We start from the raw sequence: 16,725 nt of genomic DNA on the forward strand, positions 1-16,725 counted from the left end.
ATTTTATTGATTTGTTTTGTGCCACTAAAGAAATTAAATTCACGGTTCTTAACTTCTTATTCACCTCTTCAAAAAGAATGGATGTTTCCCTAATTTCTTATACGCGTCCTTTTACTTTGTAAGTCTAAACAAATATTTTTCAAATTGTCAAACCCTAGCTTTCTCTCTTTCTCTCTCTAACTTTTATCCGCCATGGCTTCACGGAGGCAAGTTGCCTCCCTCTCCTCCGCTCCTCCTTCCATCGATCATCAACCAGATCTCCGTTTACTCACTCCACCAGAGCCGCACGCGCATTATCTCAATCCCACCCTTCTCCTACCGGTAACTTTCTTAACCATGTAGTCAACTACGTTACTTACCCCTGGTGAAGGATCTAACTATGGAAAGATCACCGACAAGTTCACTGGAACTGGCGCGATTGGACTGGTGTGCCAGGTGATTGGTGTTGTCGCCGTTGTGAGATTCAGCGAAGGATTGTCGCCGATCCTTACGGCGTTGGAGGTTTTGGACAATCGATCAGATTAGTTTTGGAGGCGGCGTAGCATTTAGGGGAGAATATGGTTAGGACTATTGCTATGGATGGTACCGAAGGGCTTGTCCGTGGTCAAAGAGTTCTCAACACCGGTTCTCCTATCACTGTAAGTTTTTTCTCGATCTCAAAAAATTCAGATCATTTTAAGAACACGATCCGATTATGTCTCGATTTCTCTTTTGAGATCCAGTACTTTATCATTTTTGTAGCCTTGTTGGTTTATGGTTCAGGTCGGTAAAGTCAACATGTTTAATTGTAGCCAAGTTTTCTGTATGTCGTTGTATGGCGATGTAACACTATTGTGCAATGATCCATGGAGCTAATCGGCTAATTCAATGTCATTGTAGGTACCTGTTCGTAGAGCAACCCTTGGTCGTATCATTAATTTCATTCGAGAGCCAATTGATCATAGATGCGATATTAGTAAGTGTTGCATGTCTTTCATCCTTTCCTCATGTATTAGTAATTTAGTATCTTAACTTTTTTATTCTTTTAAAACTAAGTTCTTATTTTTTGGCCTTTACTTTTTTTTTCGACTCTTAAAGCATTTTCCAATTTCTAATGTATCATTTGATATGGAAGGGTAATTGATGAGACAAATAATTGATATGGAAGGCATACAATACATGTTCTTGATTATAATTGTCATATTTGTGCATGTTTAGGTTGGTATGAAAGCCATAACCTGACAAACTCAAGAACCAGACGCAATGTGAAAGCAAACAGCCCAAAAGGTAATCATGAATGGCTTTTATTCTGTGTCAAAATTGTATTATTAACAAGTATAGGAGTTAGGCATCTCGTTGGTGACAAAGGTGAGAACATTTCCTAGTAATATTGTAGTGACCTAACAAAGTATTTCCCTCTTACTGTGTTACATACATGGTGGTAATAAACACATTTTTTTTAAAAAGTTTTTTGTATAGTTATTCCATATGCTTATCACAATCTTATTATTGAAACCACTTTTTTTTTTTGGCAATTTCTAGAATGATTAACTGATCAAGTGAATGAAGCAAGTGTGGGCCTTAACACGGGTTCATTGTTGAACACAGGTTCGTGCCTTATTCTATATCCCTACTCGTATGCTTGTTTTAATTCGTATTTTATTATGAGATATAACCGTGTGATAAGATTTTATTATTTGTAATATTTTTAAATTGTATATGGGTCTTTTATGGATACTTAAAGGGTCTGCTTATACTTAGTGGGGGTTATAGAAACACTGACTAAGGTTAATGATTTACTTTGGAGTGGAAATACACATACATAGTAATTTAAATATATCTAATTTAATTTTGACGTGATTGTAAAGTTAGATTAACTATATCTATGCATTATAAAGAGACTGAAATTATGTTAAAAATTGATTAATTTTTTTTGTTTGGTTTAGCTGTGATAGCCCACAATTAGTTAGTCTAGAATTCCAAACCTCTTTGATAATAATTTTTACATGATTTTTAATATATTCTCTCCATGATCTTTTAAACTAGATCTTTTAACCTTAATTTAAACTTATGATTTGATTAAATCTAAAATTTCATGAATTTTGTTTAACCTTTCTTGGAAATAACTTCGTTATCTTATTTATATAACAAGTTGTAGGTTTTTTTGTGGTATACTTCTAGTGATGTTGGTGGAAGAGTGGACGATTGTTTGTATAAAGTCAGTATTTGCATAGACTACAATGGGGTTGGGGGACTTTGTAACGTCTGTGTTTCCGGGCTTGCCATTTTTAGCAATGTAATCGTCTAGGTTAACCTTTGTAACCCGTTTTAAAATAATAAGATTGTATTATTTAAGTATTATGTGTTTTGTGCTTAATTGCTTAATTATGTGGTTTGATTAATTGAGAATAAAAATAAGCGTCAAAATTTAAGTGTAAAATAAACTTGATATCTTTGGATAATGTTGTAGTGGTTGAAACGAGGTTTCCGAATATATATATAGAACGCCCAAATCTGACTTCGTATGAGGAAGTTATGATTTATCGAAGTTTCGGCTTAGCGGTATGCAACCTGAAATACTCGATTTGAGATCGAACGGTTTTTAGCCGAAGCAATCTAAACGAGGATCGAAGGTCTCGTTGTTGGTATCGAAACGATGAAAAGTTAGGCGAGAACGGACGTCAAACGAAGAAGTTAAAAATTTATAATGAAGTTTTTCTATCCCGGCCTATTAAAAATAAATAATAAAAATAAAGTTAAAATTAGCCGACGAAGTCTACACGAATGTTGTAGAGCGTAGTCTCACCTTCGCGTGAATATAAAGAACGTCGAAAACGGAGTTCATATGAAGAAGATATGAATTTCCAAAGTTTATTAAATAATTTGTATTTAAATTTAATTAGAAAATCCGGCATTATCCAAAGAGGAGTCATCGGACTCATCCGAAGTACGCCCAACGTACTAGCATACGCCCCGCGTACAGCGAAGCATGACATGCCTCGCACTCAAGTTCTTCGGATACGTAAGCAATGACGATTCTGAGGCAGTACGCCCCGCGTACTCCGAGGCTCCATCCTCCTATAAATAGGATGTGAGGGCAGCCGACTCTTTTGCTATTTTTCTCTCTTCTCTCTCCCGTTTTACCTCGATTTGCGTGCCAGAAGTACCCCGAAGCCCCGGTAATATTCTCGAGCCACGAAGCAAGTCCCGAGATCCCGAAGATCCCGAGAAGTGTGATTCCCGAGCCGAAGCTCGGCCCGCGAGAAGTTCGATTTTTGTAGAGATCTTCCAGATCTGCTGAGGATTACTACTTCTGCAAGTCGTAGTGCTGTCCGATCATCTTCTGATCAAGTGAGTGTATACTACCTTTCATAAACACGATAATAATACAAGTATGGTTTGAGTGTATTAAGTATATTGTTGTTTATATGTGTGAGTGTATACTACCTTTCATAAACACGATAATAACACAAGTATGGTTTGAGTGTATTAAGTATATTGTTGTTTATATGCGTGAGTGTATACTACCTTTCATAAACACGATAATAATACAAGTATGGTTTGAGTGTATTAAGTATATTGTTGTTTATATGCGTGAGTGTATACTACCTTTCATAAACACGATAATAATACAAGTATGGTTTGAGTGTATTAAGTATATTGTTGTTTATATGTGTGAGTGTATACTACCTTTCATAAACACGATAATAATACAAGTATGGTTTGAGTGTATTAAGTATATTGTTGTTTATATGTGTGAGTGTGTAGTTACTTTCTTCTAACGCAAAATTATGAAGTATTTTATACGGAATACGTATTATGTGTATAATTTTGTGGTTATGTGTGTGAATGTGTATTCACTTTCTTCTATCTCATAGATATGATTTGTTCTCTATGAAATACGTGTTATGTGCCTTATCTGTTATGTGGAATATGTATTGATTAAAGCATGGTATACAGGTTTTTAAACTATGTATAAAATGTATATATTTTATCTACTAATATGTTGGGTAGAACATGGGTAGATAGTTGGTGTGTTATAAACAGATGAGAGGCCTCGTTTGTGTTTGATTTAGTCATCTAGCGGAGTTTAGATGAAGACCACGGACTTTTCTAGACAGTTTTGTGGAACATTAGCAGGTTCGCAACCTGTAGGTGTTAATAAACTTGGGTGTTCATTCGTTGTACTCCATCCCCCTCATGGTTGCCTTATTTGACTTATATTGCCGAGGAACCCCCGAAGCATGTGTAGTCGCCCCGATGAAATATTCTTAGACTAGGTCCCTTATGTTAGTTGTCTTAAGGACATAAAGTGAGAATAACGGGAATGAGTAATTGGGTTATTGTTGGTTGGTGGAAATTAAATTTAATTATTTATTGTGGGTTGAAAACCCTATATGCTTACCAGGCTCCCAAGCCTGACCCACTCAGTTTTATTTGTATTACAGGAAGTGGCGCGAGGGCATAAGATGGATGAACCATCAAGTTGTGTTTGCTTACAAGTCTGTATATGTATATATTTGTTGAATGACTTGTAATGTTAACGTTTATGCTTATTGGTCTATATCGGAACATGACACCCCGAGTTTTGATTATATAATGAGAATACATTTCTTTTATGAAATGCTTTGGTAAACATTGTTTTATTATGTTTTGTTTTTGGGAACAAATTTCGCAACTCTTTCAAATGAAAAGGATTTACTCTGAAATTATTTTAAAAGCATAAATGAAAATCGGTCTTTTCTGGCCGAGATTTTGGGGATGTCACAGTTGGTATCAGAGCATTAGTTTAAGCGAACTAGGAATTTGTAGGATTTCTAGACTTATACTTAGAATGCTAAGTGAAATTTCGAGATGTGTGTCTGTTATGTTTTAGACACGAGCACTAGTTTATTTTAGGAAAATTGCCTAAAATGCTTTTATGTGTTAAATGTTATATGTTGCCATATATGATATTATTTGTTCGGATCTATGGTCTGTTGCCGACCGGATCTAGAAACCTTATGTGTGTAGGATTCTAAGCGTACGTCTATGATATTAGAACTAGCATGTAAACGTTTCGGAGTGATAAGGATGATTTGAATATCTATCGTGATTGAGGATCTAATTTCACCTTATTCGGTGTGTAGATCAAAATGGTGAGAACACGAAGTGGAGTTGGAAATGTTGACGAAAACAGGAATCAACCACCAGTGATTGAACAAATACCTGTCGTAGCAGTAGCACCTGAGCCAATAACCATGGCTGGTGTGCAAATGATGATTCAGACAATGTTGGATCGTCAGATGGATGAAACTAGGCGGTTGCTTCAACAAAATCGTGAAGAACTATCAATTCATGTGGAAGAGCCTGAATTAAATGAAGGGCACTCGGAAGGTGGAAACTTCAGTGAGTCTGTTGGTCAAGCCAACCCACCGATAGTTAGGCAACATAGCCATGATGGAAGGAATGATGGAATGGGATGCAAGTACAAGGACTTTCTAACTTGCAAACCATCGACCTTCAATGGAAAGGAGGATCCGATTGGAGTTATGGATTGGATCTCCGAAATGGAGTTAGCCTTCATGACTTGTGGCTGCAGAGGCAAGTTGCAGACTATCTATGCAGTGCGTCAGTTCCGAGGTGGAGCCGTTCGTTGGTGGAACACTCTAGGGAAGACTTTAAGCCCTAATGAGCCACTGCAATTGACATGGGCAGAGTTCTTGGTGCAGTTCAAGCACAAGTTTTGCTCGGCTCAAAATCTGTTGGAGTTGGAGAATAAGTTTTTGGCATTGACAAAAGGCAGCATGTCAGTTGATGAATACACCAATAACTTCACCGATAAGATGGAGTTTGCCTTGCGTATCGTCCCAGACGAGCTGACAAAGGTGGACCGGTATGCGAAGGGACTCCCATGGGAGTACGAGGTGCCAGTACGTCAGGCACATACTCTAGAGGCAGCTATCTGGGCTGCCAAGTCTGTTGAGAACATGATTAAGGGGAGAACCACCGACAAGGTTGAGGTTGGTGAGAAGAGAAAGTTTGAGGGAACATCTGGTTCCGGTAAGAAAGGAAAATTTTTGAAATCTGATTCGAAAAAGTTTGGAGGAAAGGGAGGCGAAACGAAGTGGTGTGATAAGTGTAAGAAAAAGCACTTTGGGAAATGTAGCGAGGATGTAACCTGCTACAAGTGTGGAAAGGTTGGACATTTTGCCAATGAGTGTCCGACAACAAAAGGATGTGTTTTGGTTGTAATGAAGAGGGCCACATTTTGAAGGACTGTCCGAAGAAGAAGGAGGCAGCTAGGCCCAACATTCCACCAAAGCCGAAGGCGAGAGCCTTCCAGATGACACTTGAGGCTGCGAAAGATGAAGCTAATGTCGCTTCGGGTACCTTTCTCGTAAACGAATTACCTGCTCAAATTTGTTTGATTCTGGAGCCAACTACTCCTTTATTTCGCATGAGTTTGGTAGAAATCTAGCCTTGCCTATTGATAAACTAGATAATGCTTTATTAGTCGAAGTAGCTAGTGGCAAGTTTGTACCTGTTAGCCATCGTATGAAAAACATCTTAATCGACCTTAATGAGAATAAGTTTCACGAGGAATTATTACATATCGAACTAAATGGTTTCGACATCGTGTTGGGAATGGATTGGCTTAGTGCCAATGATGCCAAAATTTTATGCAAGAAGAAGATAGTTAAAGTGAACCCGCCTGGGAAAGATTCGTTTATGGTGTATGGGGACAAACGGCGAGTGAATTCTGGAATCATTTCCCTAATGAAAGCCAGAAAGTGTTTGACCAAGGGATGTACATCATATTTAGCATTCGTGATTGATGCTAAGAAAGAAAAGAAGGTGATGCAGAGTATTCCAGTGGTGTGTGAGTATCCGGAAGTATTTCCCGAAGATCTTCCTGGATTACCGCCTGATCGACAAGTGGAATTTCGTATTGACTTGTTACCAGGAACCACGCCAATAGCAAAAACACCTTATCGATTAGCACCGATGGAGATGAAGGAGCTGATGATGCAACTTCAGGAGTTATTGGACAAAGGTTTCATTAGACCTAGTTCATCGGCCTGGGGAGCTCCGGTGTTATTCGTGAAGAAGAAAGATGGAAGTATGAGAATGTGCATTGATTACAGAGAGCTGAACAACGCAACAATAAAGAATAGATATCTGTTGCCAAGGATTGGTGACCTGTTTGATCAATTGCAAGGTTCGAGCTATTTCTCGAAGATCGATCTATGGTCAGGATATCATCAGCTAAAAGTAAGAGAGCAAGATATCGAGAAGACTGCATTCAGAACTAGATATGGACACTACGAGTTCTTGGTTATGTCGTTTGGACTAACCAATGCTCCGGCAGCATTCATGGATTTAATGAATAGGGTTTGTAATCCTTTCCTTGATAAATCCGTGATAGTGTTCATAGACGACATTCTGATTTACTCGAAAAGCCAAGAGGAGCATGGCAGAAACTTGCGAGAAGTGTTGGAAGTTTTGAAGAAGGAGAAGCTGTATGCAAAGTTCTCCAAATGTGATTTTTGGATTCGTGAAGTCCAATTCTTGGGTCACGTGGTCAACCAAGAAGGGATAAAGGTTGATCCAGCAAAGATTGAAGTTGTAATGAAGTTAGAACAACCGAAAAGTCCCACGGAGATTCGAAGCTTTTTAGGATTAGCCGGATATTACCGCAGGTTTATCCAAGGCTTTTCTTCGATTGCTACTCCATTAACAGCTTTGACCCACAAAGGAGCTACTTATGCTTGGAGTGATAACCATAAAGAAGCATTCGAGAAGCTAAAGAAGAAGCTATGCGAGGCACCGATGCTTTCTTTACCCGATGGAGTTGAAGACTTCGCTGTTTATAGCGATGCGTCTAGGGTTGGATTGGGTTGTGTTTTGACCCAAAGAGAAAAGGTGATAGCATATGCGTCTCGACAGCTGAAAGAACATGAAAAGAATTACCCGACTCATGATTTGGAGTTGGCAGCGGTAGTTTTCGCTCTGAAAATATGGAGGCATTACCTCTATGGCACGAAGTGCAAACTTTTTACTGATCATAAGAGTCTCTAATATCTCTTTAATCAGAAGGAATTGAATATAACGCAACGACGCTGGCTAGAATTACTTAAAGACTACGACTGTGAAATACTTTACCACCCCGGTAAAGTTAATGTTGTTGCTGATGCTCTCAGTCGGAAAGTCAATCTTGAAAGGAAAAGGCCAAGAGCATTGAGAATTGAAGTTGTCTCGACCATTGTGGAAAGTATAAAGAAAGCTCAAGGGGAAGCTTCTGAAAAGAATGACCGAAAGGAGGAACGTTTGGGTAAAACGTTGGTGTTTGGTACAAACTGTGACATCCCCAATTTCACGGCCAGAAAAGACCGATTTGTTTATGCTATGTTTTATAAATCAGAGTGATCATTTAAAGAAAACGGTTGCGGAATTTGTTCCCAAAATAAAATATGATAACCATTTATCAAAACATTTCTCGAAAAGAATGTATTTTCATTAAATAATAAAAACTCCGGATGTCATGTTCGTTACAGACCAAAAGCATAAACAATATAAAATAGACCTTACAATAGTTATTCAACTACTGATCTATAATCCAAAATCTCTCGTCAAGTCCACCAACTTATACCCTTGTGCCATTACCTGTAATGAAAAGAAAACTGAGTGGGTCAGGCTTGGGATCCTGGTGAGCATATAGGGTTTTCAACCCACAATAATATAATTATTATATTTAATCAGCAAACAATCAACCCAATTACCCATCCCCATTATCTTCTTAATGTTTTACCCTAAGAACCAACTATCCTTCTGATGTGTGTAAAACCCACTAGTTTTAAACCTACTTTTAATTATCAAATAACACACAAAAGGCAGTGAACCTATCAATTGTGGTATAGTTAAATAAGCAGGGTATCGAACACAGGGAACGGCAAATTAAACTAAAAACTAATTTAATCTAAGTTAATTAAAAAGCAGGGGTTGTTCTGTAGTTTTACAAGACTAGAAACTTACTAATTATTACTACTTTAAAGCTAGAAAATAACGATTTAACTAGATTCAATAATTGGAAAGGAACTTCTGTTTAGTTCAACTTGGTTAACTCTATGGTTGATTTTCAAGGTAATAGTGCAATGGATTAATTCTTTCGTTGGTTACCGATTCAAGTGATTAGATTTGTGTTCACTACCCTAATCCTTAGCAAATAAACTAACTCAAACAGTGGCCAATTGTCTAATTTAATTATATTTACTAGATTAATTATTCAGGTTAAGTTAGACTTGCAATAGTTAACTAATTTAGTCTTTTTAATTAACCTCTTGTTTGATAGTCATCTTACAAGCTTGCACATGAATTTACTCAATTTTTTTCTGAGTGGGCTCCTTCCAGTAGCTTTTCTAATTCATCCAAGTCCTTGTTAACATCTCCTTCTTCTTCAGAGTGTATCACAAACTTGCTTGGGTCTTCTTTCATCAAACGTGCAAGCTCTTGTTCTAATATCTCATCATCCAATTGGATCATTGAGACTTCATCAATCTTTTCCTCTTCTTGCTTGATTTCTGGAATAGCTTTAAACATCACAGCCTCATCACCCACTCTCAATGTCAATGTAGACTCACTTATATCAATTAAAGCACACGCGGTGTTCAAGAAAGATCTCCCCAAAATAATTGGAATTTCGGGGTCTTTTTCCATATCAACAACCACGAAGTCTACTGGGAAAATAAACTTGTCAACATTTATAAGGAGATCTTCACAAACGCCTTTTGGATGGATTGTTGTCTTGTCCGCCAAATGGATCTTCATATTCACCGGTTTTGGTTCTGGTAGATTCAACTTCTTATAGAATGACAAAGGCATCATATTGATGCTTGCCCCTAAGTCAGCTAATGCTCGTGTGAAGACTTTATTACCAAATTGGCACGGAAGCACAATATTTCCTGGATCACCCTTCTTTTTAGGCAGTTCACTCATCAAGACTTCTGCAACTTCAGCCAAATCCTTCCTAGCAGCAAAAAGGCCCTTAAGCAAGTTGAAGTATTTAGGCGTTAGAAGTATTGTTTCCACAAATGGCACATTAACTTGTAAAGTGTTAACATGATTCATGAAGGTTCTGTATGCTTCAACTTTTTCTGCAGGCATGGCTTTGGTTGGTTATGGCAGTGGAGGCTTATAAGGTTTCGAAGAACTGATGGGTTTCTCAATTTCGCATGGACTCGTCGAGTCCATAGGAGTGACTCGGCGAGTCGGGTCGGGTTTGGCTGGCTCCGATTCTTCTACATTTTCTTCCTTCTTCTTGGAGATCCTTAGTGCTTCTGTAAATTTTTCTTCACTGCTGGAGGTTATTACGCTCACGTTCTCCATTCTTGGATTGGGCTCGGTGTTGCTCGGAAGTTGACCCGGTCTTCTTTCATTCACTTGATGTGCAAGCTGTCCCAGCTGTTTCTCAATGTTGAGAATGGAAGCTTGTTGATTCCTCAACATGTTTCTGGTTTCTTGCATTGCTAAATCGTGATCATTATGTCTTTTCTCGGACGCGGTTATGAACCTTGTGAGTATACCTTCTAAATTTGCCTTCTTTTCCATCACCGGCTCTTCCTTTTGATAGAATCCCCTCTCCCTCTGTTTGTATTTCTCCTCCTTAGCCTTTTTATATTCTTCGTATGGGAGCCATTCCTTCTTCGGTTTCCTCCAGTCTTCATCGTATCTATCGCCACTGGAATAGAATACTTGAGCCTTTTTATTTCCATTCTCGTCTCGATCACAATCCTTGGTAAGATGGGGGCCGCCACAATTTTCGCATCCTACCCTAATAGCATGGATCGTTTGATCCATTTTCGTCATTCTTCGGTCTAGGCTATCGAGTTTAGCTATTACCGCCGCCATGCCATCGTTCACCGAGTTTACTGCTCCACGACTCACTTCATTCCTCGGATTGTGGTATTCTCTAGAATGCTTAGAGAATTCTTCAATTAATTCCTTTATTTCCGGAGGTGGCTTTCGGGTGAGCGGGCCTTGTGAATCGAGTAGTTGCCTTGTGGTGACATTAACTCCATCATAAAAGATGGAGACCTCTTGTTGGCTATTAAGATCATGGTGTGGGCAATTTCTAAGTAGGCTCTTGTACCTTTCCCAAGCTTCATAAAGAGATTCTCCGGGTTGTTGCTCGAAGTTGGCAATGGCTTTCTTTAGCTTGGCTATCTTGGAAGGTGGGCAGAAATGGTCAATGAACTCTTCTTTCATCTTGGCCCATGTGGTGACCGATCCGGGAGGGAGTGACTTCAGCCAATCTTTTGCAGCTCCCTTAAATGTGACAGGAAGTATGCGAAGAAGCTGGATCTCGCGAGGCACATTGGGTACATTGAAGTAATCTGCCACATCATTTACTTCATCCAAGTGCTTATAGGCGTCTTCATGATCTCTCCCGTAAAAAGGGATCTCCTTGAGTTGAGCGAGAATATGGCCCTTTAGCTCAAACGTAGCGGTTGCGGGAATTGCGGGTTGCACAAGTCCCGGCCTGGTGTCATCCCGCATCCTTTTCTTCCACTCCCCCATGGGGACTTCATCGATGTTAGCCATAGTGATAGCTAACTCTTCTTCGGAATCGGTTTCGTGCTCGGAAATATGCTCTTCTTCTTCCTCGGTCTCGTACTCGATATCTTCGTGAATTGGTTCTTCAATTGTTAACGAGGCACCGGATGCTCCTGATTTGCTGCTTTTTTTCTTGCTGAAAACGGATTTCAAGTTCTTGAGTGGTGAGTTCTTTGAAGTTGCGGTTTCTCCTACGGCTTTTCCTTTGCTTCTCTTTAGTGCGGAATCCGGGTCTTCCAAAGGTGGTACCAGAGGTGTGTCCGATCCTCGGGTCATGAAACAGCTGAAAAAAAAACGAAACAAAAGAAACGAAACGCGTAAAAGGAACAAAAACGGAATAAAAAAAATAAAGACTAAAACAGCGATGGACTTGCCGAGTCGACACGAGTGCACTCGGCGAGTGCAAGGCAAAAACAGAAAAGAAAAATTTCTAGTAAAAAAAAACGGAATTGTAATAAAACTAAGTCTACTTACTGGATTTGCTTTGTAAATAACTTTGTGTAAGATAAATCCCACACAAAGGATCGATTAAACTAGACTTTATTATTAATTTTAGAACCGTTCCCCGGGCAACGGCGCCAAAAACTTGATGTGTGTAAAACCCACTAGTTTTAAACCTACTTTTAATTATCAAATAACACACAAAAGGCAGTGAACCTATCAATTGTGGTATAGTTAAATAAGCAGGGTATCGAACACAGGGAACGGCAAATTAAACTAAAAACTAATTTAATCTAAGTTAATTAAAAAGCAGGGGTTGTTCTCTAGTTTTACAAGACTAGAAACTTACTAATTATTACTAATTTAAAGCTAGAAAATAACGATTTAACTAGATTCAATAATTGGAAAGGAACTTCTGTTTAGTTCAACTTGGTTAACTCTATGGTTGATTTTCAAGGTAATAGTGCAATGGATTAATTCTTTCGTTGGTTACCGATTCAAGTGATTAGATTTGTGTTCACTACCCTAATCCTTAGCAAATAAACTAACTCAAACAGTGGCCAATTGTCTAATTTAATTATATTTACTAGATTAATTATTCGGGTTAAGTTAGACTTGCAATAGTTAACTAATTTAGTCTTTTTAATTAACCTCTTGTTTGATAGTCATCTTACAAGCTTGCACATGAATTTACTCAATTTTCTTAGTAATTCTAGTTTCATATTCATTAATCCTAGACATATAACTATGTGGTCACAATATATCATATGAGGGCAATAATCAATAGATGTTCATGCTAATCAATTATCTTCCTATTAACAGAAAATTAATTATTATTCACACACAAGGTTCTTTAGCAAGCTAAAATAACAAAAATTCACCAACTTAGAATTAATCCTACCAATCAATCAAACCATATTGTCAACTTTGTATCCCCAAACAGAAGTCTAAAGGTTTTAGCTCATAATTAAAGTAAATAACAGCAAACAATCAAAGTCAAATTGCTTAGTCATGATGAATAAACAAAAGAATAAATAGAATGATGAAATTTTGCCTTATCTACTCTCCGGAATTGAATTCTAGCTTCCTTCGTGGTCTTCTAGGGTTTTTCAGGCTTCTCAATCGTAGCAAGATACTTCTGAATCGTCCCAGAACTCTCCCTTATCGATCTGTGGAGTTATCTTTAAATAAGCGATCCGACTCGTCGAGTCAAGTGGTGACTCATCGAGTCCCTCTCACATTCCCCGTATTGCGATAACTATCTGGACTTCCGAATCATTATCCTTCTGATTCCTCGACCGGACTCGTCGAGTAGCTATCTGACTCGACGAGTAGAAGCTTTTTTTTAGTGTTTTTCCTTCTTCATTCCACTCTCGAGCTCCTAACCGCTTCTCTTGCTTCCTTTTGCTTCCGAGCTTCATCTTTGGACTGAAAAACATAATTTAACACTTTTAAGTACCTTTTGTCCATAATATGCGATAATTTAGCTAATATATGAATAAAAACTACACTAAATACACACTAAATATGCACATATCACCTTCATTCATTTATTCGTAAGGAATTTGGCACGAATTCCATTGCTGTCAAAGCTTATTTATCAAGTACTAAATCCATAGTTATCTGGCGCTAACTCCATAGTCACCAAAGTTCACTTAACAAGCGCTAACTCCATAGTCGCCAAGGTCTACTCAACAAGCGTTAACTCAATAGTCGCCAAGGTTTACTCAACAAGCGCTAACTCCATAGTCGCCAAAGTTTACTAAACGTGCGCTAACTCCATAGTCGCCAAGGTTCATCAAATAGGCATGAAGTCACATCATCGCCAAGGTTTATACAATAGGCGCTAACTCCATAGTCACCAACTATTCCATCTACCTATGTTCTACCCAACAATTTTGTAGATATAAATACTTACACAATTTAAATCATTTAACACCTGTATAAAACTCCAATTTCCATGCCCATCTCAAATAGACAAATAACATATAAACACATAGCACGTATTTCATAGCAAATACTTCATATTTATGTGTTAGAAGAAAGTAACTACACACTCACACATATAAACAACAATATACTTAATACACTCAAACCATACTTGTATTATTATCGTGTTTATGAAAGGTAGTATACACTCACTTGATCAGAAGATGATCAGACAGCACTACGGCTTGCAGAAGTAGTATATCTCCGCAGATCTGGAAGATCTTCACAAAAATTGAACTTCTCGCGGGCAGAGCTTCGGATCGGGAATCTCGCTCTTCGGGATTCTCGAGGCTTCGGATCTTGCTTCGGGATTTGAGATTGAGACCGGGGCTTTGGGACACTTCGGGCACGCAAAACAATGCAAGACGGGAGAGAGAAGAGAGAAAAATAGCAATTGAGCCGGCTACCCTCGCGTCCTATTTATAGGAGGTTGGAGCCTCGGAGTACGCGGGGCGTACAGGCGTACACGGGGCATACGCGTCCGAAACGTCACTGCATGTGTCATCCGAAGAACTCGAGTGCGAAGGTCGTCATGCTTCGCTGTATGCGGGGCGTACTTCGGATGAGTCCGATGACTCGCCTTCGGATAATACCGGGATTTAATAATTAAATTTAATTATTAATTCATTAATAAACTTCGAAAATTCATATCTTTTTCATACGAACTCCGTTTTCGACGTTCTTTATATCCACGTGTAGGTGAGACTACGCTCTACGACTTTCGTTTAGACTCCGTCGGCTAATTTTGACTTTTATTTTTATTATTTATTTTTAATAGGTCGGGACAGAAAATTTCGTTATAAATTCATAACTTCTTCGTTTGACGTCCGTTCTTGCCTAACTTTTCGTCGTTTCACTACTAACAACGAGATCTTCGATTCTCATTTAGATCGCTAAGGCTAAATATCACTCTAACGTAAATTCACTTTTTACGTCATTCAGCGTTGTGCCGATTCTGTCGCGAAACTTCAACAAGTCATAACTTCTTCGTTATAACTCGGATTTTGGCGTTCTTTATATGCATGGAAACCTTGTAACATATACTACAACTTAGTTAGGATTATTCATCCTAAATAATCTTCTATCAAAAAGTCATTTTTGACGCTTATTGTCTCTAAATTGACTAGCCCGGATCTACGGGCATTACACAAACGGTCATGGACTGAAGGTATTCCAAGATCGTATTTGGGTACCTAAGTCAGGAGGAATTAGGGATCTTCTGATGGAAGAAGCTCACAAAACCATGTACTCAATTCATCCTGGTAGCACTAAAATGTATAGGGACCTGAAACCCTACTACTGGTGGCCGACGATGAAGCTTGATGTTGCAAAGTATGTGGCCGAGTATGTGACTTATGCGAGAGTCAAGACATAACATCAGAAACCGTACGGGAGTTTAGAACCATTGTCTGTGCCTATGGGTAAGTGGGAAGACATTGCTATGGATTTTGTCACTAAACTGCCCAGAACAAAGAATGGTCACGACATGATTTGGGTGGTCGTTGATCGATTCACTAAGAGTGCGCATTTCATAGCAGCCAAGGAGCAATGGTCTATGGAAAAGCTTGCAAATTCTTACGTGAAGGAAATTGTGAGGCTTCACGGTGTTCCGTTAACGATTGTATCGGATCGTGATAGCCGTTTCATCTCGAGGTTTTTGAAAAGTCTACAAGAGGAAATGGGTACCAAGTTATGTTTAAGTACAGCTTACCATCCGCAGACTGATGGTCAGAGTGAAAGAACAATACAAACACTTGAAGATATGCTGAGAGCATGTACCTTGGAATTCCTAGGTAATTGGGATGAACATTTACCATTGGTAGAATTTTCCTACAATAATAGTTTCCACTCGAGCATTAAAATGGCACCTTTTCAAGCTTTGTATGGACAGAAGTGTCGTACGCCGTCTTGTTGGCTTGAGGCTGGGGAAAAGTAGTTTATGGGACCAGAGATTATTCATCAAACTACTGAAAAGTTGAAAATAATTAGGGACAGAATGTTAGCAGCTCAGGATCGTCAAAAGAGTTATGCTGACAAAAAGCGACGACCGATGACTTTTGAGGTTGGAAATTCGGTTTTGCTTATAGTCTCGCCGTGGAAGGGACTTATAAGATTTGGTAAAAGGGGAAAGTTGAGTCCAAGGTTTATTGGACCGTTTAAAGTTCTTCAGAGGGTTGGGAACCAAGCTTACAAGCTCGAATTACCCGAAGAACTGAATGGAATTCACAACACTTTTCATGTGTGTTATTTGAGGAAGCTCACGGGAGAAGTTCCCGATATAATTCCAATTTCTGAATTGAGAATTGATGAAAACAAAAGGTTGATTGAAGAACCAGAGGCAATTGTTGACCGAAAGACTAAGAAGTTGCGACGCAAAATGGTTGGGTTAGTGCTTGTCCGATGGAAACACACGAATGGGCCGAATCTCACCTGGGAGACAGAGAGTGACATGTTGAGTCGCTATCCGCATTTGTTTGTTGATGTGTGATTCCGAGGACGGAATCATTCTAAGGTGGTGAGAATTGTAACGCCTGTGTTTCCGGGCTTGCCATTTTTAGCAATGTAATCGTCTAGGTTAACCTTTGTAACCCGTTTTGAAATAATAAGATTGTATTATTTAAGTATTATGTGTTTTGTGCTTAATTGCTTAATTATGTGGTTTGATTAATTGAGAATAAAAATAAGCGTCAAAATTTAAGTGTAAAATAAACTTGATATCTTTGG

The 16,725-nt window shown here is 38.7% G+C and overlaps 2 protein-coding genes across 6 annotated transcripts; one reads left to right on the plus strand and one right to left on the minus strand.

The window, feature by feature from the left end:
- Positions 1 to 93: 93 nt before the first annotated feature.
- LOC111897741 (ATP synthase subunit beta, mitochondrial) lies at positions 94 to 4,565 on the plus strand. 5 transcript variants are annotated; one of them, XR_008224762.1, is made up of 5 exons: positions 94 to 638; positions 880 to 955; positions 1,198 to 1,266; positions 1,522 to 1,587; positions 4,428 to 4,565. XR_008224762.1 is itself a non-coding variant. In XM_023893688.3 (4 exons), exons 1-4 carry the CDS (start codon positions 558 to 560, stop codon positions 1,524 to 1,526), a joined length of 231 nt encoding a protein of 76 aa, XP_023749456.1. In that variant the 5' UTR covers positions 94 to 557; the 3' UTR covers positions 1,527 to 2,340. The 5 variants fall into 5 exon arrangements, 1 of the variants encoding a protein (XP_023749456.1); XR_002852365.3 differs by lacking the exon at positions 4,428 to 4,565 and adding an exon at positions 2,132 to 2,340; XR_002852366.3 differs by lacking the exon at positions 4,428 to 4,565 and adding an exon at positions 2,138 to 2,340.
- Positions 1,863 to 10,122, minus strand: LOC128126802 (uncharacterized). The gene is made up of 3 exons (XM_052764928.1): positions 9,710 to 10,122; positions 9,403 to 9,577; positions 1,863 to 1,880 (listed from the first exon to the last, which is right to left on the minus strand). The coding sequence occupies exons 1-3, from the start codon at positions 10,120 to 10,122 to the stop codon at positions 1,863 to 1,865; spliced, it is 606 nt and encodes a 201-aa protein (XP_052620888.1).
- Positions 10,123 to 16,725: the final 6,603 nt, after the last annotated feature.

This window comes from Lactuca sativa, chromosome 6, assembly GCF_002870075.4.
Source record: "Lactuca sativa cultivar Salinas chromosome 6, Lsat_Salinas_v11, whole genome shotgun sequence".
Lineage (NCBI taxonomy): Eukaryota > Viridiplantae > Streptophyta > Magnoliopsida > Asterales > Asteraceae > Lactuca > Lactuca sativa.